Raw genomic sequence first — 25,244 nt, forward strand, 5'->3', positions numbered from 1 at the left:
ACGTAACAACGAGAGACTTTCTTTTCTTTCTCGGCCCGGAGGTGCACCGTGCTGACCTAATCGTACTATTATTTTTTAACTGTCAGCGTTTTGTAATGTAGGATTTTAAGTACGTGCATGGTTTGGTGTTCTCTAGAATAATTTAAAAATCTTTTTCGTACACGATACTGCTGTTCTTAACGCGCAGGTACCTATGATATATGACGGTAGGAAATGGATTAATGGATGGAAACTATGTTGATATTATATTCACACTGTTAGAAAAATATGTATTAAATTTAATATTTATGTATTGGAAGCGAGTTTCATAAATCAGTTTTGAGGTTTAAAAACACAATATTGAAATTTAATAAATAGTTTATGAGTTTAATACCAATAGAATATCGTAATTTTAAGAACTATATCTAAAAAGTTAATAAAAAAGAGTATTAATTATTTAGGTATCAATATGTAAAAGTAATAATCATTTGTATAGTAGTTGAAAAACATATCTTTTAAAATAGAGGTGAAAAAGATGTAGGTGTTTAAAAAAAATTATTAAAATATTAATGTTTATGAAAAAAATTTCCTGACATTTATTAATAATGTTTATTATTAGTGCAACTCTGTTGATAGCTGTAAACGTATGGACTCTTAAGTATTTCTTATGTATTTATGTATTATGCATTTAAACGAGTCATGATTGTCGAGAATTTCTTAATTTTTCAAGTATTGATTATGCATTGTACTATATATATATATATATGTATGTATACGCAACAATTAGTTATAAAATTCGCATTTAATTGTTTATAATAATGTGAAAATACCATTTTCATGACTGCAACAGAAAAAAGGGGTGGATTAATATTTGTCGTAGCGGGGTCTTGAACCCCTGATCTCTCGCGCCGTAGTCCAGTACCTTAGCAGCTCACCTAAACTTGAACATGAGCGAGGAAGAGACAAAAACTTGTACATATGTAATCTAGTTTCATTTTTTTTAAAATTAATAACTGTTTTGCAATCATTCCAAAGAGATATTGACAATGATGTTTTAATAAATTAACTACTTAAACACCAATGTTGCCAAAATTTAATGTGTTCATTCATAAAAATATAAAAATCCGCTTAATGTTTAAATGTTTTTTTTTTTTTTAATTTTTCTGTGTCTTGATATTTTTAAGTCAGTAAAAAATTAAAATTTATTAAATTTTATGTTCGAAGTATAGATATTTTTTATAAATGTCAATAATCGGTAGCCAAATTTCATTTTCAGTTAAGTTTCATCGATTTTAATACATACTTTCATCAAATTTCAATAAGTTCCTCTAAAAAATGTATAATATCCTGTATTAAATTAAAGTAACTAAATTATGAAACTTGTGTTAGAAGTGTCTCTTAAATATCTTTTAAATTTAAGAACTTTTTTAATAATAAACAAAATTTTTTTATGAATGTTGATAATCAGTATCCAAATTTTATTTTCAGTTAAGTTTGATTGATTTAAATACATGCTTTTATCAACTTTCATAAGCTTCTCCAAAAAATTTATAATATCCTATTTTTAAATTATTTCCAGTTACTTAATTATGAAACTTCAGTTACAAGTGTCTTTTAAATATCTCTTAAATTTAAGAACTTTTTTAATAATAAATACAATTTTTTATGAATGTTAATAATCGGTAACCAAATTTTATTTTCAGTTAAGTTTCATTGATTTTAATACATGCTTTTATTAACTTTCATAAGCTTCTCTAAAAAATTTACAATATTGTATATTAAATTATTTTCAGTTACTTAATTATGAAACTTAAGATACAAATGTCTCTTAAATATCTCTTAAATTTAAGAATTTTTTTAACAGATATACACAAGTATATGTCATGCGTGGACAACGACAAGACTTATAAATCAATTATGGAGAAATCCATGGAATGGTCATATGTTTTGCATGATGGGGATAACGTTGTGTTTATCATTAAATCTATAAGGTATAGGAACTATATGCTTAAGGTGGCTCCAGCGCCTAGTGCCGTATCAAAATAGGGAGACTAAAAATTAATCATTATTTTCTTTTAAATATGGTATAAAATTATCGTAGAGACTGTTGTAAGCCATATTCTACATTTTATCTGTTACTTTAGTGAGTAAATATAAAAAACAAAAAAGTTTTATGGTGCCCTAATTGATGAACTGTTACGGTACACTCCTAAGTTCAAGAGTAGTTATACTTATATATATGTACTCTGCAGAATGCAGACAGCTGAGTGCTGACTTGCACTCGCAACTGTATACTTAGTCTCCGATTATTTAAAGATTTTGTTCGATGACAAGACACTTCTCTCATTTCATCGAAAACTACGTAATAATATATACAAGATAGTATATTTTTTTCACCTTACGGGTTATTTATATAAGTGCAGCAGTAGGTTGTATATTGCGTAAGCTTGCATTTCCTATCCAACCCGTCTTAAAACTACGATTTTGTAAGCATGATTTCTTACAATTTTCATCGTCAACCTTAATTTTTTTTTATACGAATAGAAAGATAGGAATTCAAAGAATATAATTCAATTTTATTAACCTCGGTTGGGTTATTTATAATTTTAACATTGAGGCCACTGGAGCCACCTTAAATATTGAAGGTGTAAGTGCGGCAGCGTATAAGCGATGGTTCCAGGACTCGGGCCAAAGACGCGCCGAATCATTTAATTCCATTATAAAATTATCACGTGCATATTTTCTAGGACATGTTGTCACCCCGGCAAAGTTTGGTCGGCGTAAGTTGATGCAGCTCTCCCAAACTGCGAACGCTTCCACTGCTACCGCTCATCCCATCAAAAACTCAGCGACTCTCATCACGCATCTCCCCCTTAAGTGTACACAGGCATAATTATAGATACTTTGGTACGAAAAAGAGGCACACCGCGGCACGAATCCGACCCCCTACACCTGCAGCAATAGCGTGCATTGTCAGACTTCAAAGAGTTCAAAGTAATATCTGTCGCCACTCCTCGGTGCAGCGGGTGTACATCCATACATCACACGATATACATGTAATAGAGATTGAAGTCCACATGTTCTCTACATAAGAAGCTTTACTTTAAAAATAATATGAGCGCCTAATTTGGGAGCTTTGTTGCGACTGGGCACACGAATCAGTAGCGAAAAGCAAATTCGCCATATAGCATTGTATTCAGCAATTTCTCTTCCAATCTCTGGTAGCATGCGGATGTAAGGATGTATGCATGCGAGAGTATCTGGCTTGTCTTTCTGTTTGGATGTAAGTTTTTTTCTTATTATTTAATCTTATTAACTAGTACAAGATGTAATTACTCATATCCCACGAAACACCAAATTATCCTCGCATTTTAACTGCAGATTTAAATAAATATTGGGAAAAAATCTTTTTAGCTTGTATCAGAGAATATAAGAAGCGTTAACTTCAGGACATATGTAATAAAATAATTAAATCTTATTTTTTAATATTTGGTTCAATTTATTGTTTTTCTTATAATTTTAAGAACACCTTTTTTATCTTAGTTGAAGAAACAAATTGTTTAGTATAGTAGAGAAGTAATATTCGGTTAAATTTACATTGTTTTTAATGAAATTAGAGTAAAATAGCAAAGCAAAATAAAATTTTAAATAATTATGCCAAGTTAATTTACTTCTTTACTTTTAAAAGCACAAAACTTTCTTTTACAATAAAAATACTCTAAGGGGGCATTCTTTATCACCTAGAAATGTATAATATACAATTTTTATTTCTATTATTTATTTTACTTTTCATAAAATAATTAATAAAAATACATCAAATTCGCCAAGTTGAAATTTAAAAAGTCGGCGCGAAGCATATTATGTGCGCTGTCAAAAGGGCTCTGTTCGGAAATGATACGTTGGTTAAGTTTTTGGTTGGTACCTACCCCCACCCTGGCTTAACTAACTGACCGTGCGTTTGCACTTGTAAACAATAGTTAATCAGCTGACCACGTTTTGGCGCACTTTACGTGCTTTTAAGGTTAAAAAGAGGACTTGAAAGCGCTCAAAGTGCGCCAAAACGTGATCAGCTGATTAACTATTGTTTACATGTGCGAACGCACGGTCAGTTAGTTAAGCCAGGGTGGGGGTAGGTACCAACTTAATACTTAACCAACGTATGCAAGTTGGCTATAAAGGGCGCTGACGCGTGGGGAAACACGTTTATCCGTTTTAGCAAGACGGATTATATTTAAAAAAAATATTACTTAAATTAAATGTGACATAAAATAATATTTGCAGCGTTGTTCATACAGAGATATTAGAATAGAGTGCGCAAGATATACTGCTGCCAGTAAGTTAGCCCGTCAGACGGTGCGAAAGAGACAGATGCGAGAATCTCCCTCCGTCTCTCTCTAGCCGATCGCTGTGATTCTAATATCTCTATGGTTGTTTACTTGTTTTACCAAGTGTATCTCGCACACAGTCTATGACTGAAGAACTGAAGCGCCGCGCAACGGCAGCGTCGGTGTATACATAATAATTATGGAATTAATTGTTTGAAAAAAAACTTTTTTTATTTTTTATTACATGAACATAATTATTAGGCGATTTAATTCATTAATTTTTTTTTACGTTACCATTACAGTAGTAACTTTTATAAAGTTTTCACGCTAAAACTGACCCGCCGTTGCGTTTTACGTTTCTTGCTAAGAAGGTGTTTTAAACACTCTGTTAATCTTAACTTAAATTAAATCAACGAGTGGTAAAACATGAAACTACCTTGGCTACCCTGGAATAGACTCTCCAGGACATAGTAGACGTCGGATGAGTACAGGTCGGTCAGATGTTAGGTCTGTTTAACATCCCTGCTCCACAACCCAAGGTCTGGCAATGCCCTTTGATAAAGTCATTAGTGTCATTACAATACTGGCCAGTGGCCATGGCTTGCCCAATCAAAGTACGGTTGTCCAATGGTAATTGCTTGTCGAGTTGATAAACTTGAATTAATATGAATCATTAATTATGAAATATAAATTTCTATCCAATAACTATATTCAAATAAATAATTAATAATTTATAATATTGAGCAAATTATTATTTATCTTTTATTGACTTGAGAGCTCTAATGGAATTTTAGTTGAACTGTTTCATTGAATTTAATTTGAAGTCCGAACTAAAGTTACATTCAATTCTTTGTTTGTGTTAACTTAGTAATACAGTGTAAGAGTATAAATACACGGAAGGGTGTACTCATTTTAAGTGTTAAAATGTACGTGTTATAGTAATCCTATTGTACTATAAAAAGATTAAATAATGTAGTTTATAGTAATGTTATGAAGGCTAACATCTTTGGACATGTACTATTTGTAAAGGATGTTATTGAAGTTTAATTAAATTGTTGTTGAAAAGAATTGTTGTTGCGATGTATGTTTGTTAGGTATCTAAATTGAATTCTGAAGAATGTGATAGGTGTATATAGCTTGCCAAACATTACTAAAACTTACGAAGCTTAAGAACTTGTTAACAAGAAATGACGATATTATTGTAACTGTAAGATGGATAACGACTTAATTATATCGTTCCAAAACGGAATTAACATAGATGAGAAATTGCACATAGAAGTCTTATTATAATCGAAAATATTACAATCCTGCAGGGACTAAGTTTTTAATATCATGTTTGGATGCAAAGGTACAATGCACTTGTTTTACTATTTATTTAATTTATATCATCTTTCTATAGATTGATATTGTAATGAAAAATAAAATTTGATTTGTTGAGTAATAGTTTATAACAAATGACATAGTTGGTTTGATGGGGTTTTATTAAAAACCAATTGCATTAAGTTGCAGTAACATTTGTATCACGTAAAAGTGATTTTAAATTCACAACGTTCTGCCATGATGCTTTTTTGTTTGTTCTTGTTGAAAAAATGAGAAAAGACTACAAAATTTTTTTTTCTAATTACAAAAGGGTGTTAGTGTGATTAATTGTAAACATTGCACCATCATTCACATTAAGAGGAGCATCATGATTGTTAAAATTAAAAATTTTAAAATAACATTGGAACATGCTTTGTCCGCTAATATTTGTCAAATATCAATGTGCAAAAACTACTTCAAACAATGGACACTCAGCAAAGTAAAACATTATCCTATTGGTCATCTTATCATGGAGGTAACAATATATTTATTCCTTACTGAGACATGGAACTAGCTAGATGTCCAATAAACTTTATTAAATCATTCTGTACATCACATTACTACATTTACATTTCCATAGTCTCATAAATAAATTTTGTTATTACATCATTAAGCAATTATTCTGAACTTGAAAAAAATATTATTTGCCCGGTAATTTAAAAGGCAGTGACTAGGGGCCTGATACCGTGCACAGTGTACAGTACATTGGTCACGGTACACGGCGTTAATTATACTCCTGGTACTTTGGGTATGCACAGTACCATGCACCGTGCACCGTGTATTCGTGTACTGTACACGAGGCATGGTACACGGATATGTTAATACTGTTAAGGGGGCTCCAGCGGGAGGAGTTAGGAGGTCACAGGTAGCTTAATTGATAGATAAAAACACGCTGATTCCAACGGTGTCCTGATTTACCCCTCTAACCCTGGAAAATTTTGAGATATTTGCTCTCAAAGTTCGTACATTACACATAGCCTCTCATAGAGCAACGTGAAAACATCGGTATTTTCTAACAATAATTGAGGAGTTACATGTCACGACTGTAACTGTTTTATAGAAAAACATCTCAGCTTTCAGATGGTACCTTCACAAATATAGGTAACCCTGGAAATATTTGAGATATTTTGTAAAGTATTGATCAAGTCATTGAATTAGCAGGGTCATGACGGGATGCCATCTTGTTGTTTGTAAGGCGCGCGCTTTTGAATATTTTAGAATTACACTGCAAGTACTTACATAAGTTTCATGTCATTTGTAACTCTTTTTTAATCGTGTTCTCCTATGGATTACTTACACATATTTTTTTTTTAAAATAAAATAGAACATTGAAAAATTTTAACTGCAATTATTTTTTATTTTATCAAAAATTGCGTGAATAATTTTTTTATTTGAAATAACTCTTACTTTATTATTTACACTCATAGATAATAATGAGGTGATGCCATTTGTAGGATCTTTTTTATATGCATCTACTAATACTTCTATTGATATCGATTCTTTGGCCATTTTATAAATTATCTTATCATTAATAATACATTTTAATACAATTAATTTTTGTTTGTTATCATCAATTACTTTTTTATTTCTTTTTTGCTGTTGCAAAATCATTTCAGCATCCTGAAAGTCTTGATGACTCTTACAGTGATGTGTGATTTCTTTCATTTTTTATAACACAAAAAAACTAATTCTAAATAAAACGCTCTGTACGTGACAGAAGCTGCTGTTTGTTTACCATAGGTACGGACACATCATATATATAGATGATGGTGCTCGCTTATATATACACTTATATATAGATATATACTCACAGAAGTGATACCAACTAACCGAATAGTTTTCGGGTTGGTACCAGTGCTCGCTGGAGCCCCCTTAAGTGCAATTACTGCAAATACCTGTGCACGTTACACTGGTTTCACTGGGACCGTAGCATGTAACTATTTTTCTGTACATTGGCCTATGTTATAACACTGGCCCCCGAAGCGAAAAAAAGTTATATGGTACGGCCACTGTAAACGGTATACAGTACATGATGTGCACGGCTCACGGGTTTTAATCCGTAGTAGGTACTGTGCATAGAGCACTGAAAATGCGAACTGGTACTTAAAAATTGTGCGTATTGCACAATAAAAAAGCTTACAGCATGATAGCAACAAACAATAAAACACACACGTTGGCCTGGATGTACTACATACGTAAACGTATGTACGTATGGGCACAGTATGGGTAAAGTGAGAGAGAGAAAGAGCATATGTACCCTATGCGTCGTCTGCTACTTAAATTGTCATGCCGCTCGTTACTTGATGTTATAAATTGATGTATATGCACTTGTGTAAAGGTCGTTAATACTTTTTTGGTCTAAAAATTGTCATATTAATTCTAAAGCTCGCGAATCTAATAATCGCATCCAGCATAATTAATTGGCTCATAAAATTTCTTTTGAAATAACATTGTGATCTTTCCAATTAACTCAGAGAAATTTTTTACAAATTTTATAGTTAATTCCCATAAAAATTACCGTGCGGAACGGTAAACGTGGGACTAGGTCGTCACTCCGGACTTTTTACCTAACCTTAACAATTTTTACTGTTACACCCAATAAAAATCATCGGGCACCTAACAAAAATTTCCCTCACGACTCACGAGCCAAAGTTCACTGTAGGTAACACAGTGACCACAGTGAACGTATTTGTTGTCGGAACAAGATGCGACAAAAAAAGTTGTTTTAATTACTTGATTGTAGTACGCTATCACTGTACTGATTTTTTAATTTTTTTTTTTTTTTTTATTAATGTAACCGGTTGGACATAGTACTATTTTAAATAAATATTTATGTACAATGATTGAAATGTATTAATTAAATTAATTTAAATACTTGTAACGTAGGCTGATTTGACATTGCAAGCGGACTGTCCGATATACATAAGATTTTTAAAGAATGTATATACTATAATAAAGAATGTATAATACTATAATAATTTTATTGCTTCAAATATTATGCAATTCAACTACGGTCTCTGTTTTACCTACAGTAAATATTCGCTCGTAAGTCGTGAGGGGAATTTTTATTGGGTGCCCGATGATTTTAACAGGTTGTAACGGTATAAATTGTTACGGTTAGGTAAAAAGTCTGGAGTGGTGACTTAGTCCCACGTTTACCATTCCGCACGGTAATTTTTTTGGGCATTTACAATGAAATTCATAAGAAAATTCTCTCAGTGGATGGGAACTGATTTACGAAGTTCAGATAAGTCGAATTTACTATTTGATTGGGTTATAACACCTTCAAACTTTTTTAGGGCGATTACTTTGTGGTTTTTTTTTAATTATTTTAGATTTTATTGACACCCAAGCGAAAATAATTTTGTTAGATAACTTGGTAATAATTATTTTTAAAAATTAGTAGGAAATATAAAAAAATAACAGTTTTCAATGTCTAGATTTGAGACAAGTAATGAGACTTATTATTCACGAATGTCTGTCACAAGTTATTATTAAAACTTTTAAATACTTGTTAGTTATTATTTTTTTTTTTTTGTTCTCGTGATCAAACGGTACAACCGTGCCTATAAAGATTATTATTCTTTATTATTTTCCTCTATCTCATATAAAATATAAAACAATAAATACAATCTATTATTAACAATTATTAATAGCTATTAGTTTTTTAAAAATCTTAAAAGTCAAGTATGTAATAGTGATTAATCATAAAAGTTGTTTCTAGTTACTACTTTTTTTGATGTTTCTATAATGACGTTCATGACAAAAAAAAAAGAAATAATTAAAAAATAACAACTGATAATAATTCATAAAATAATAAAACCAATGGCTATTGCTGTTGTATATAATTTTTTATTATATCCCCTGACAACGTTTCTCTCCTCTTTGGGTAGGAGACTTTTCAAGTCCTAATTTTATAACATATACACGAAATAAATTAACTTGAGGTAACAATACATCCACGTTATCACATCTAATAACATTTTAAAAACTAGAACAATTATAAACAATTTTAAATACAGTTACAAATTAGAGACTTACAAAAAGATTATTTTGTTCGAAGATTCAAACAACGTCAGTACCCAACGAGGGAACATAGTTGACTGACCTTACATATTCAAATTATCAAATACAAATTTTACATACATATATAGACGAAACCAACATGTATTACATATATATTCGATCTATACAGTGAAAACGTGCGATAAATTCAAGTTACAATAAAGGATATGAAAACACAAATAATTATTTACTTAAGTAACAAGTGTATATACCGTTTAAAAACTTTATATGTATGTAAAATTTGTATTTGATAATTTGAATATGTAAGGTCAGTCGACCATGTGCCCTCGTTGGGTACTGACGTTGTTTGAATCTTCGAACAAAATAATCTTTTTGTAAGTCTCTAATTTGTAACTGTATTTAAAATTGTTTATAATTGTTCTAGTTTTTAAAATGTTATTAGATGTGATAACGTGGATATATTGTTACCTCAAGTTAATTTATTTCGTGTATATGTTATAAAATTAGGACTTGAAAAGGCTCCTACCCAAGGAGGAAAGAAACGTCGTCAGGAGATATAATAAAAAATTATATATAACAGCAATAGCCATTGGTTTTATTATTTGATGAATTTCGTCTTGCTCGCTGTTGTTGGAGTTATAAACATCATAACTAATAATAATACTTATTAAACTATATTATAGTCTCAAATCTGGACTTTATAAAATATTACTATTAGTTTTTTTTTTTTTTCGTTACTTAATCTAAAAAAAAATTTCCGCTTGAGCATCATTCGAATTAAGGATACATCAACAAGTGGATTGACTATACGTCAACCATTTTCAATATGTACACTAATGTACTCCAATTAGAAAAACAAGACCAAATTCTTACTGTAATCTACAACTGGCAATGTATTGTAAAAATCAGATAGATTTGGAAAACAATTATTAGTATGATGACTTTTAATGGAAAATTTAAATATTTATTCCAAGTAGCAAAAGTAATCAACAGTAATAAAACATTTTTTTCCTAAAATAGTGAGAAATATGAACAAATGTCAGTCGTGAAAAAATGCATTGAATAAATAATTTGTTCTTTGTTATCAAAAGAACTAAGTAGCTAGCGCTAAATGACTTAGCCACTTTCATCGATGCCATTCAATGGGATTATATGCAATTAAGTTAACACACAATTAAGTTAATACAAGACTCATTGGTGAAAGGCTATACGAAGCCATCACAAGTTTGGTGAGTTGGTGTTTATTTAAAAATTTACTCTTATTTTAGAAACTGTTTATAGAAAATAAAAATTTACTTTATTTTCAAATTCACTTTGATGTCAACTTTAGAATGTGATTTGTAATTAAGAAAGATTAACTTTGACTTGCATACTAATAGTAATTTTTTTTTTTACTAAAAATGAATTTGTATTTGGGACAGAACCAGTCATTGCTATCAGCATGACTAACTTTCACACACAAAAAATCATACTAAAGCATACAGCTATAGCACATTATCGAGTTTCCCTTCAATCCTTTTAAGCTAGTACCACAAAGGTATTGCAGCTTTTTAATTGCTTCATTTGCCTTTTTTTATTAAGTAAATTTAGGGCATGTTTTGCAAATAATTTTTTAAAATATCCAAATTAACGAAATTCTTTAAAAAATTCTGAACATTATGGTGCAAATTTTTTAAATGATCAATTGTAATCAGGTATTCTCCATCCAGAGCGTTTTTTTTGCTCCGTTCTTTCATTTCATCCAGCTCAGCATAGAATCAACCTTATCGTAAACTGAACGTTTCAGAAATCCTTTTGGAATTAACTTTTTTTTTTTAAACCTGTGACAGTTTTTTCGCTTCCTTCTGGACTTCTAACTTGTGGTACTTCTTTACGTAGTTTTAATGTCGTTATAATTTTTCTGTCTACAGTTTCAAATTTCGTTTTTAATTACTGAATCGTTTAATTACTAACAGCTACAACGTTTACCGTTAGAAGATTAGCAGACAGCAAAATTTTTCTGAAGTCATGAATCAATACATTGATTTGCTATTTGATTAACAATATGATTAAGTTTCTTAAGCATTCTAATTTGAAAATTCTTTTGATTTGAGTATGTGTATACCTGTTTAATTATTTCGTCTTTGTTATCTTTTTTCAACTGGATATTTTGTGGCTCTTCATGAAGATACTTCTGCATAATAAATTAATTCCAAAAAATAGTATCAAAAAATAATTTTAAAAGCTTACATGCATAGAACGTCTAGTTAAAGAAAGGATTAAAAATAGTTAAAGCAAAAGCTATAGCATTAAAAATGGCATCAAGGAGGCCCACGGTCATTGTGCAGTTAATAAAAAGATACTGATTGTGAACATAATAGACTGATATGACAAACCGATGCATATTGATAAAAAAATATAGAATATATAAATGCATACTAAGAAGCTTTAGCCTAAGCCGCAGTAGTTTGGTTTTAGGACGAAAATTTAAGACTTAATCTATGTATTATTCTGGAATTCGATCATTGAAACAGTTATGCATATTTAGAATTAAAAAATTGGCAAAAACTCGGACAGCTTAGTCCATAAAAGTTTTTCAATGGACATCACGTTAGGAAGAAAAATAACTAAGATGCAGAAGCTGAAGAGCTGAACTAAAGATCTTAGCGCTGAGTTGTGAAGTAGTATACAGGCGACGCTGGAGATCATATATAGCTACAAATAAAAGTACTGTCTGAAAGTTTTTATGGGCATCCACCAGTTTGACTCTTTGTCATACAATTGAGGGCTTTCATGTACGTCGAGTTAAGAAAGTTTGGCTCTGCTGCAGATAAGTGCAAAGGTGTAGTGATTGATTTCGATGGCACCTTGAGTGAAAAGAAATAGGAAATATAATTCATTAGAGAAATTTTCAATTCACCTGTGGTGCGTTTTTGTTGTCTTCTTTGTCCTCCTCCATACTTTTTTCTTTGAAATCATTAACTTCATCAGGCCAGGAGGATTCGTAACGCTTCGACTGCTCCGAGGTGGACAAATGATAGATGTACCTACTTTTCGCGTAAGACGACTATTCGGTTATCCATTGTACGATGAGAGTTTGTGTGATACCAGACAAACAAAAATATGTATCAAAAAGAACCGTCGAAGTTCTAACAGTACAACATTAAAAGGTAAAGAGAAAATGAGATCAAAAACTGTAATGGATAAATCTAAAAAACCAGATGAGTAAAAAACAATGACCGTCTCTCCAATCACTGTATCGAAAAAAGTAAAAAAAACTAAATCAAACTGTACATGACAAGCGTTGCTTTTTAGCTCCAATCGTCAATGAACTGACAACAGTTGCTAGTACAAATTGTGGAAAAAATTTTGAAAGAAAAGTCCAAGTAATAAACAAGCTGTGCAACTACTGGGAAGACAATATCGAAGTAGATATAGTTGAAATTGAAAAAAGCATTCAAAATTTGGATATAAGTTAAGAAAGGGAATTAAAAGATCTTAAAATGCCATCAGGAAACAAAGTTATAGGAAGGCCACCAGAAATTTTAAAGACTACACCTACAAGTAAAAAAGAAAGGAAGTAAAGTTTAATCTTCTATAAATAGTTTTCAAACAGGAGTGATCAATATATTAAACTTTTTAAAAGAGTTCATGGCTTTTAAATCATGTTTTGAATGCATTATATATGAATTGTAAAATAAACACCAACTCACCAAACTTGTGATGGCTTCGTATTGCCTTTCTCCAATGAGTCTTATATTAACTTAATTGTGTGTTGACTAGCTAGGCGTTTCACAATACTGTTGCATAATATTGATTTTGTCGATAGGATTACTATTTTTATGTATCTTTCTAAGCTACTGTTTATGTGACTTTACTCCTATTCATTATAAAACAGTAAAGTCGAAATAATCTTTTTGTCTCTAATGTCAGTTCATACAATTTGTGTAAGTACATGTGTTCAATACGTTATAACTAGTAAAAAATATATTTTGAGTCATCAACTTGTTTGCCTTAATGCCAGGAATGCTTGCTCATTTAAAATCTGAGGCTTGTATATAATCCCATTCAATGGCATCGATGAAAGTAGCTAATTCATTCAGTGCTAGCTACTTAGTTCTTTTGTTAACAAAGAACAAATTATTCATCCAAGGCATTTTGTTGTGTATATAATTGAAGTACATTAATGTACGTATTGGAAATGGTTGACGTATAGTCAATCCACTTGTTGATGTATCCTTAATTCGAATTATGTCAATAAAATCTAAAATTATAAAAAAAAAACAACCACAAAATAATTGCCCTAAAAAAATTGAAGATGTTATAACCCAATCAAATAATAAATTCAACTTATCTGAACTTAGTAAATCATTCCTCATTCACATTTAATTTGAAAGATCACAATATTATTTCAAAAGAAATTTTATTAGCCACTCAATTATGCTGGATGCGATTATTAGATTCGCGAGCTTTAGAATTAATATGACAATTTCTAGATCAAAAAATGTATTTACGACCTTACACACCTGTATATACGTAAATTTACAACATGAAGTAAAGAGCGACATGCCAACTTGAGTAGCAGACGACGCATAGGGTACGTATGTTTTTTTTTTCTCTCACTTTACCCACACGTACATACGTTGTACTGTGCCCATACGTACACACGTTTACGTATGTAGTACATACAGGCCAACGTGTGTGTTTCATTATTTGTTGCTATCATGCTATAAGTTTTTTTGTTGTGCATTACGCACAATTTTTAAGTACCAGTTCCCATTTCCAGTGCTCTATGCACAGTACCTATACACGGATTAAAACCCGTAAGCCGTGCACATCATGTACTGTATACCGTTTACGGTGAAAACAGTGTACCGTGTACGGTACTTGCAGTAATTGCACTTGACGATATTAACATATCCGTGTACGGTACACGAATATACGGTGAACGGTGCATGGTACTGCGCACATCCAAAGTACCAGGAGCATAATTAACACCGTGTACCGTGCACGTTGTACTGTATACAGCGCACGGTATCGGGCCCCTATTCACTGCCAATTTAAAACTGTTTAATTTATTAGTGATTTTATTGGTTTTGATTATTAAAAATATTGTTTTTATCACAATTTAATTTTTTTATTTTATCACAGGGTATCTTTTCAAGCAATTTCACAAAAATAAATATTCTGCCTTCAAAAATTACAGAACCGGATTAATAACACTGCACTTTAATAACATACTCTAATAATTGTTTTTGTAGATAGAAAAAGTAAAGCGCGGTTTATTTGCTTGCTAACACTTGGTTTTTTTTGTAACCATCAAATAAATTTGATTGGATAGTACTTCATGAAGCATACATCACGAAAGGATTTCCTCGGCTTATCTGAGGATTAAGGACGTTCGGTAGTGATTGAATTTTCCAACGAATTTTTCTGAAATTTTGACCAGACGTTTTTATTAATGTTACAATAAACCAGTCAAAATTTAAAGAGGTTCCTCTGTTTCGTTTTCGAGATATTGAATTTCAAAGTTAAGTCATTTTAACACTGTCGCTTATGGGAGAACTGACTAAATCACAGTTTTAAGCAAATTGGGCCAGTGAATTTGGCCAATTTTTTTATATGTTACAGATAATGTTATTAATTTGATGTATACCAAGTTTTGCGACGATCGTCTGATTCGTTTATAAATAAAAAATTAAATAAAAGCTCGACCGAAACGCAACGGCAACGTCGCAAGTGGCGGGAAATTCAAAATGTTCCAGGATGTTGATCAGTAAATATCTCAATATTATTGTAGATATTTATGCATTCACGCATAAAATACAAGCTTACGTGTGTGCGTGAGTTTATGTACAGAACGCCCACCCCTTCCCATAAAAAACAATAAATGTTAGTAACACGCTATTTATTTTTTTTTTTCAATTTCAAATTTATTATTTCTTCTTAAGATACAATTTTTTCGCACATTACAAAATCACATGCTTATAGTTTGAATCACTTATCTTAGAAATCATCCTACTTATCTGACATCCCATGCTGTATGAGACTTGTCAAGTCATTTAAAAATTCAAGTATTTTATTTACACTGGTAGCTCTTTTGATTAAAGGGCTTTGCCCATTTATTAGAAACGATCTTAAACCATCATTACCTTCCATAAATTTATCAACAATAATATTAAAATCTACTTTATAATTACTCATTTATTCATTTTCACTACACTTTTATAATAAATCAGTAACAAATACTTACAGCTTTATCACAAAAACATTGATACACGAACGCTGTCGTAACCGACGCAGCACGCAGCAGACGAGCAGACAGTGTAGAGTGTGCAGAGACACCTGATGCGTGTACATGAACACTCACACATTTAAGACCCGTACGACGTTGCCAAATCTTCATTCATCGCTGGTTTCCCCTCACCGCGCAAATGTTTCCCCCCGCTAACACTACCGAACGTCCTTAAGAAGCTTTGGGAGAAAAGTTCAAAAGGGAAAAACGTGCCAAAAAAATGTACGTTATATTTGAGCATAAATATTAGGAGTGCACATGAATTTTTTCAGATGTTTGAGAAAAAAATTATGAAATATTGACAGTTTAACATAGTCTCTTGTGAGAGAGCAATGTTAGGTTTGCCTTATAGTTGAAATTAAGGTGTATTCTAAATGTGTTGAATAAAAAAAAAACATTTTCATAGATTCCTTAGTACAAAAGGAAGATACTCGATAAAAAAGCCTTGCCAAGCATTTTTCAAAAATATAGTCAATTACAGTCGTACAGTTTCAAGTTTGCTGAGTGCAAGAGGAGGTGCGTGGCAAAGGGAGCCCAGTAGTGCGGGCAGGGGGGACTCCCCGTTCCTCGCCTCTCTGAATGAGGCTGCGTTTAGATGGAGTCTGGGAGTCTGCCAGACTGGCATTGAAGCCTATAAGAGTGAGAGAGAGCTTCATCACGTGACCACATCTTACCTCTCTCTCACTCTTATGAGCTTCAATGCCAGTCTGGCAGACTCCCAGACTCCATCTAAACACAGCCTTATACTCCCAAACCTCCTTAAGATTTAAGCCATTATAAGTTTATTTTTCCGTGTAAGTTACATGTATCTGACATTTTCAGTTCGTTATTACGTGAAGTTGAAAATTCACCATTTTTATGTCAAGAGCGTCAGATTTCAAAAAAAGAATGTCCTAGTTGACTAATGAATGTTGATTCTTGTTCCATTAACGTGGTATTGTTTAGTATGAAACCAATAAATAAATAAATAAAGTATTTTAGATGAAAAAAGAATTAATTTATAACCAACGGGTTTCTAATATTGTTTTGTCAGCTGCAGTATAGCTCTAAACCTTCTATATGCCATCAGTACTTCAAGATTTTTATCATAAAACGACGTTATAACAAGAAATTTAGACATCTTCATGCTTTAGTTTTTCTACAACCTATCTATAGTCATGAAGTGTGAATTAATTAGATAATCAGGTTATCTACTTCGTCAACCAGATTTATACTTTAAGTGACTCTATTTGTGCTCACGCTAGAACGCTAAAAAGCTAGAACGTTTTTTCAATTGAACTTTTCAGCGCATTTTTCTCAACTTTAGAACAAATACTATTAAAGACAGCACTCAGTAGAAAAAAGTGTAGACAATCAGGGGGAATGTCGCTTGAAAATGCTCGTACGTTTACCGTAGATACTTAGCCAGAATGGCAAATGGCGCCTTCAGAAACATGGCCGTAATCGACGTTATGGGAGATTATTTGTCACACAGCTTTTTACCTATTCGCTTCGTGCAGTAATTTGAAAGAGTGCCACCTTCAGGGGAAAATATATCGATACAAACTAACAAGAATACACAACCTCTTATGAATAATAATTTGTTGCAAGCATCAGGGTGTCCACCGATGCGGGAAATAAATGTGAGTTTTATTGACACGGGAAAAATATGTATATGGTAATTTAAGAAATCACACGAAAATTTCGGAACAAACACAAAGTTATCTTTACAGCCATGGATATGCCCGTAAGTATTCTTCAATGAGTATTTCATCCATTCTTGTAAAAGGTTGACTATAGCTATATATCTGAGTGCACAGCCAAAGTAAGCAATTACACGAGTTTTTCTCTTTTGACTGCAACCGAGTATATCGTATTATAACGGAAAATTCCGTTCATGTGATATATAAAATAAAATTTCCCCACTTTATAGAAAAAGGAAAAGCATTGTATCAAGTGGTAGAAAACCGAGACGATGAGTGAATGTGAATTTGCCTAGAGCAGCAGTCTCAGCAAGGAGTCGATAGAGAGTAGTGGGCTCGTACCCTATTCCTCGCTGTCCTGTGGCTCTGCCAAAACCAAGCGAATAGAACCAATATAAACAATATTAGCTCTGCACGTTTTTATATGAGATCAAATGGAAATTAATAAATTTTAATAAATCATAAATTTAATTATACTATTGAAACATTTCTGTCTATTGTTTGCTTTTGGTAAACATATCAATGACGTCAGGATGACTTTAAGCCTCATACCCTGAATTTCAATCTTCCATACATGTACTTAGCACCTTCATTCTCTTCCACAATAAAAATAAGGTAATTCCATGCTACAAGTAGAATTGTCGTTGAGTCATCGAGAAAACGACAACTAGAGTGAAGACTAATTGTGGGATAGGACCACGATAACACATATCAGATAAGTACGCCCATCAAAGATATTCCAAAATCCTTCCGAAATAGTTCGCGCGAAAGCACTAGTATTGCTGACACCAAGAATATTTCTACCCCATCTTGATTTCCTCCAAATCATCTCCTGGTAGATTAGAAAAGATACATCCAATACATAAACACAAACCATACTCCATGCATGAAGGAATTGCTTGTAACGCTTCATTTTATGATTTCGATAATATAATAAAATACTATAGATCTACATTTATCAAATCACCATAATATTTGCCGTAAGTTTTCCGTGTCTTATGTATGCATAGATAAGTATCGATCCATATTTTGGCAAGGTAACAAAAGGGCCCAGGCCGATTGAATTCTCGGGAATCCGTGTATGCGAAGGCCGTTGAACCGGTTCAATAAACTCGTTGAAAAATAAACACTTTAAGTGAGCAGAGACCTTGAACAAGCTATAGAAGCTTATAGTATACACATCATATTGAACTGATTTTTGCTCCCGCTCTTTTTTATCTTCTTCCCCTATTTTTAATACTTATTTTGAATTCAGTATTATTTTGAAAAAAAATTTTAGCTATTTTTTTTTAGGAAAGCAGTTCAGTTATAATCCCTAATTTATTATTTTTCCTCATAATTGTTATGCACTGTAGGACAAGCTCCGGAGGTTCCTAATCAACATAAGTAGCTTTCAGATTCCAAAGGATCGAAGTTTCGGTAGCTAAGTTGATTGATGCTTATACCGCCGCTCGAATTGTTTTTCTATCACGGGATCGATTCCAACTTTCTGCAGATTTTTTTTTTTTAATGCAGTTCATAGTTCTGGTTGAATCTCTTTTATTTATGTTTTATTTAAATTTATAAATAATGTTGCCAACTTTTTTTTTTTTTTTGATACGTTGAAATAAATATATTTTTTATACTAAATCTATTCAATAATTTAGTAAGTTGATACTTCTCGTTGGCAAGGCCATTTCGCAATTTCATGATAATAATATAAATTTCTTAAGATGCAAGTATAATTCGTATATTTTAGAACCCACAAAAAATTATAAACATCTAATATTTCAAGAGAAAAAAAATCCTTAGGCACAAGAAAACTTATACAAAACTGCCTAAACATTTTGATATGCGTCTTTCTTTGAAATATGTAAAAAATCACATCAGCGCCTATCTACTAAAATTACTGCAGGTTGAAATTTTAATCAGTAAAATCATGCAATTAACAAATGAGAGAACCAATCCGAAGGCACAAGAAAACTCACTTTTATTACAACAGCATCAAATATGATTATTACCAGCAAAATTTTTACGTTCCTCACTATTTATACCTTGTGGTAACAACTACTCGATAATTAATTAGTTAATTTATAGTAAGTGTGTGTGTGGTTTTTTTTAAAGGAAATGATTAAGATGTTCTGATCAATAACATTTTATACGATGATTAATTATCCACGAAAATCGTTTAAAATATGTAATGACAAAAAACACCGATCTTAAGTCTTTAATTTAAAAAATAAAATCTTTGTTCTTCTGCATCACCCTGATAAAATATAGCTTCTTTTTTTTATTAACAAATTAATAATAAATTTTGAAAAATTCGTTATGCCTTAGAAACATGCCAAATTTTTTTTTAAATTACTGATTATTAACTCTTACATGAGATGTTTATAATTTCTTGTGAGTTTTAAAATGTACGAATTATACTTACATCTTAAGAAACTTATTCAAATATTATGAAATTGCGAAATGGCCTTGCCAACGAGAACTATCAACTTATTGAATTATTGAATAGATTTAGTATTAAAACTAACGTATCAAAAAAAAAGAAAAGTTGGCAACATTACTTATAAATTTAAATAAAACATAAATGAAAGAAATTTCACCAGAACGATGAACTGCATTAAATAAAAAAAAAATCTGCAGAAAGTTGAAATCGATCCCATGATAGCAAAACAATTCAAGGGGCAATTGTCCTACAGTTCATAACAGTTATGAGAAAAAATAATAAATAAGGGATTATAACTGAACTGCCATCCTTAAAAAAAAAAGCTGAAATTTTTTTCAAAATAATACTGAATTTCAAAATGAGTATTAAAAATAGGAAAAAAAGAAAAAAAAGAGTGGAAGCAAAAATCAGTTCAATATAATATATGTACGATTTACTCGGTTGCAGTTAAAAAAGAAAAACTCGTGTCGTCGCTTGCTTTGGCTGTGCGCTTAGCGATATAGCTGTAGTCAACATTTTGACTCCTCTCCTCGTAGACACACATTCGGTATACCCCGTCCACGACTATCCAAAATGTGCGCCTATACGATCATTTCCACGCGAATTCATTCCTCTTCTCTTAGGCACACACTATTTGATACGAGTAGTAAGATGTGCGCCCGGTTCGACGGCTGGCCGCGGCGGGGCGCTCCGATCAGTGCCAAAAAGTCGTCTTGCATTATAGCATTGGTGTTAGCAATCCCTCTACTCATCTCTGCTGATCGGGGCGACTCGCCGCAGCCAACCGTCGAACCGGGCGTACTATGGCTGCGTTCACAGTGGTAGACACTAGTATAAAACTAGTGTCAGGACTGAGCGTGTAACTTGAGCCATGTCGTAAATATAATTGGCATCGGGTCAAATATTATATTTACGACGTTTCATAAAAAGCAAAATCTTAAATTTGGTGATTTTACGCCACATGTCCCATCGTTGCTGTGAAAAGGGTGTGTAGACGTGCAAAAAATACTTCGACACCGGCAAAAGGATTCGACTGGGGCCATTCGGGTGTAATATTAAACATTTGTTCAAAAGTATCTTACCACTAGGCATGCATTATCTTAAAACTCGGGCTGAATTTAAACTTGATTTGATTGTTAAGACACGTAACAGAAAAAAAAAATGTTAAAGTGTGCGATCTATTTCCTACTAGTTTGAGGGCATTCGGTGTAGGTATGCGTCTTACCTTACGGGCTCCACTAGTTTAGTTAATTGTAGCGCGCTCGCCAGGAATCGATATTAATGGCTTTTTGAGAGTTAATCGCGACCCGTGACCGGTCACAATACACTCAGAAACTCAGTGGTTCAATCGGGGAATCCGATAATCGTCGACTTCGACGAGATAAGTCAAAGTAACGTGGCGTCAACTTAACCTTTTATCCCATATTTAAAAAGTAAATAACGTAACAAGACCAATACACTTTCCGATTTATCGAATTCACCGATTGATCCCCTGTTGGGGGATCTGATCACGATATTTCGATACAGCCTGATACTGTTCTATAAATCTCGAAAATAGCGCTCTAATTGGTTAGTTCCAGTGATATTCGATGGAATACTTAGTTCAGAATAACTGACCAATCAAAGAGCTGCATCGAGTGATATCGGGCTGTACCGAAGTATCGCGATCCAAAGCACAGGGACGTAAGAAAAACATTGGTTGATACGTATGTATGTGGGGAAGTATGAGGCACTACCGGCAGCCCAACTTTATTAATTAATAATGACGAAACTTCTTGGAGTAAAGCTATGAAAAAAATGTCATTTCAAATGCACAGTATTATAATCATGTATACTAAACATTGCCGTGTCAAACTGGTATTTGAAAATTCTCGTACGGCCATTTTTTTCGATTGACAATTGTAACCGCTACTTGTACTAAATTACTGTTATTATTATGTTCGTAATTTAGTTTTTTAGAAGAATCAGCAAAAACCATTCAGGACAATCAATTCAAAATAATTTTTTTTATTAATTCCTTGTTAGTATTAGAGACATACAGGGTGAAGGAGTGACCTAACCTCCGCCGCATGCACCGTTTTCACACTATCTGTGAAAACGTAAGTGCATAGTGCTTGTATATGCACGTGTATATAGATGTACTAAACAGTGCTATTCTTACGTCTTTGCATATCATGTATATGCCAATTTAAATTTGGAATCGTTATGTTGTGGTAGCTCCATAGATGCAGGGTAGAGCTGCAGGACAGAATTTTCTCTATAAGCTGCTATGCTTAGTCTATCCTGGGGCTCTACAATAGTAAACGATGTATCGTCATATTGCAAAATTCCTCTCTAAAATTTCTTTAGTTTTCTCAATTTTCTCAAACCTTTTTTATTCGAAGACTTTCAAGAGAAGTTTGTGATATCGTGATATATTTTTAAGTTGGTAGAGCCTCTTGTGACGAGTTTCGATAGATCGAAAAAAATAGTTTTTTGCGATATCCCATAGACCACGCATGCGGCTTAACATAAAAAAACTAAAACCGCAAGCACGGTCTTAGGGAATATCGCACAATTTTTTAGTTTTTTCGATATATCGAGACGTGTGACAAGGCTCCTTGAGTGGTTTCGGGTATCTTAAATACATGATTTTAGCTCTGGTCTCAACTTCAACATAAAAACCCGACGTTGCGTTAACATTTAGATATCTGTTTGGACGTGACGTCAAGATTCATGGTTGATGCTGCGACCGCAGCAAAACCCAGATACTTAAGGGTGCGTTCGATTCACATCGGGCGATCGCGTATTGATCTCTCATCGGTTAGTTACTCCCAAGTACAGTATATCTACAAATAATACTGGTACTTGTACATGAATATACCAGACTATATCCGATCAGCAATCGATACGTAACTGATACGCAACCGACTGATGTAAATCGAACGCAACCTTAGGTAACGCAATACCACCGTTACTACAGGATAGACCTTTTGCACTGCAGGATAGACTTCACACGGCAGCTTATGGAGAAATTCCATCCTGCATCGCTCTATTGAGCATCATGTGACTGGGTTCGTATTCCGTAACTTGTCCAGCTTACATTTACGCTTACTACAGTAGACTCCAGTTAACGCAAGTGTCAGCAACTAGCTAGCTATTGCATGAAGTTACCCCTGGGGTGGTATTTTGTAACGTGTCTAGCTTACATTTGCCCTAGCTAGACTAGACAAACTAAACTTGACGTCATGTTACAATGCTAAAGTGAATGGTAACGTTCTGTCAAAGCTCTCTAGTCTATAGTCTAGCACTAGGCTAGCTGGTGCACGAAGTTACGGAATGCAGTCTTTGGACTTACACTTTGTGTGAAGTCTATCCTGCAGTGCAAAAGGTCTATCCTGTAGTAACGGTGGTATTGCGTTACCTAAGGTTGCGTTCGATTTACATCAGTCGGTTGCGTATCAGTTACGTATCGATTGCTGATCGGATATAGTCTGGTATATTCATGTACAAGTACCAGTATTATTTGTAGATGTACTGTACTTGGGAGTAACTAACCGATGAGAGATCAATACGCGATCGCCCGATGTGAATCGAACGCACCCTTAAGTATCTGGGTTTTGCTGCGGTCGCAGCATCAACCATGAATCTTGACGTCACGTCCAAACAGATATCTAAATGTTAACGCAACGTCGGGTTTTTATGTTGAAGTTGAGACCAGAGCTAAAATCATGTATTTAAGATACCCGAAACCACTCAAGGAGCCTTGTCACACGTCTCGATATATCGAAAAAACTAAAAAATTGTGCGATATTCCCTAAGACCGTGCTTGCGGTTTTAGTTTTTTTATGTTAAGCCGCATGCGTGGTCTATGGGATATCGCAAAAAACTATTTTTTTCGATCTATCGAAACTCGTCACAAGAGGCTCTACCAACTTAAAAATATATCACGATATCACAAACTTCTCTTGAAAGTCTTCGAATAAAAAAGGTTTGAGAAAATTGAGAAAACTAAAGAAATTTTAGAGAGGAATTTTGCAATATGACGATACATCGTTTACTATTGTAGAGCCCCAGGATAGACTAAGCATAGCAGCTTATAGAGAAAATTCTGTCCTGCAGCTCTACCCTGCATCTATGGAGCTACCACAACATAACGATTCCAAATTTAAATTGGCATATACATGATATGCAAAGACGTAAGAATAGCACTGTTTAGTACATCTATATACACGTGCATATACAAGCACTATGCACTTACGTTTTCACAGATAGTGTGAAAACGGTGCATGCGGCGGAGGTTAGGTCACTCCTTCACCCTGTATGTCTCTAATACTAACAAGGAATTAATAAAAAAAATTATTTTGAATTGATTGTCCTGAATGGTTTTTGCTGATTCTTCTAAAAAACTAAATTACGAACATAATAATAACAGTAATTTAGTACAAGTAGCGGTTACAATTGTCAATCGAAAAAAATGGCCGTACGAGAATTTTCAAATACCAGTTTGACACGGCAATGTTTAGTATACATGATTATAATACTGTGCATTTGAAATGACATTTTTTTCATAGCTTTACTCCAAGAAGTTTCGTCATTATTAATTAATAAAGTTGGGCTGCCGGTAGTGCCTCATACTTCCCCACATACATACGTATCAACCAATGTTTTTCTTACGTCCCTGTGCTTTGGATCGCGATACTTCGGTACAGCCCGATATCACTCGATGCAGCTCTTTGATTGGTCAGTTATTCTGAACTAAGTATTCCATCGAATATCACTGGAACTAACCAATTAGAGCGCTATTTTCGAGATTTATAGAACAGTATCAGGCTGTATCGAAATATCGTGATCAGATCCCCCAACAGGGGATCAATCGGTGAATTCGATAAATCGGAAAGTGTATTGGTCTTGTTACGTTATTTACTTTTTAAATATGGGATAAAAGGTTAAGTTGACGCCACGTTACTTTGACTTATCTCGTCGAAGTCGACGATTATCGGATTCCCCGATTGAACCACTGAGTTTCTGAGTGTATTGTGACCGGTCACGGGTCGCGATTAACTCTCAAAAAGCCATTAATATCGATTCCTGGCGAGCGCGCTACAATTAACTAAACTAGTGGAGCCCGTAAGGTAAGACGCATACCTACACCGAATGCCCTCAAACTAGTAGGAAATAGATCGCAC

The 25,244-nt window shown here is 33.1% G+C and overlaps 1 protein-coding gene across 5 annotated transcripts in view; it reads left to right on the forward strand.

Annotated features, from left to right (window-relative positions):
* Window positions 1-4,830: 4,830 nt before the first annotated feature.
* Window positions 4,831-25,244, forward strand: part of LOC106645306 (serine/threonine-protein kinase DCLK1) — a 491,248-nt gene continuing 470,834 nt past the window's right edge. For 2 of the 5 annotated variants that reach the window (XM_089598005.1, XM_089598014.1), the window contains exon 1: window positions 4,832-4,918. In XM_089598005.1, coding sequence (XP_089454131.1) covers window positions 4,901-4,918 — 18 coding nt within the window. In that variant the 5' untranslated portion in view covers window positions 4,832-4,900. Of the gene's footprint in view, window positions 5,653-25,244 lie in introns of all 5 variants that reach the window. The other 3 variants (XM_089598004.1, XM_089598008.1, XM_089598017.1) reach the window with 3 other exon arrangements.

Source organism: Copidosoma floridanum, unplaced genomic scaffold (genome assembly GCF_036245765.1).
Source record: "Copidosoma floridanum isolate Cflo_tuat_1 unplaced genomic scaffold, Cflo_Japanese_pri ptg000004l, whole genome shotgun sequence".
NCBI classification, from domain to species: Eukaryota; Metazoa; Arthropoda; class Insecta; order Hymenoptera; family Encyrtidae; genus Copidosoma; species Copidosoma floridanum.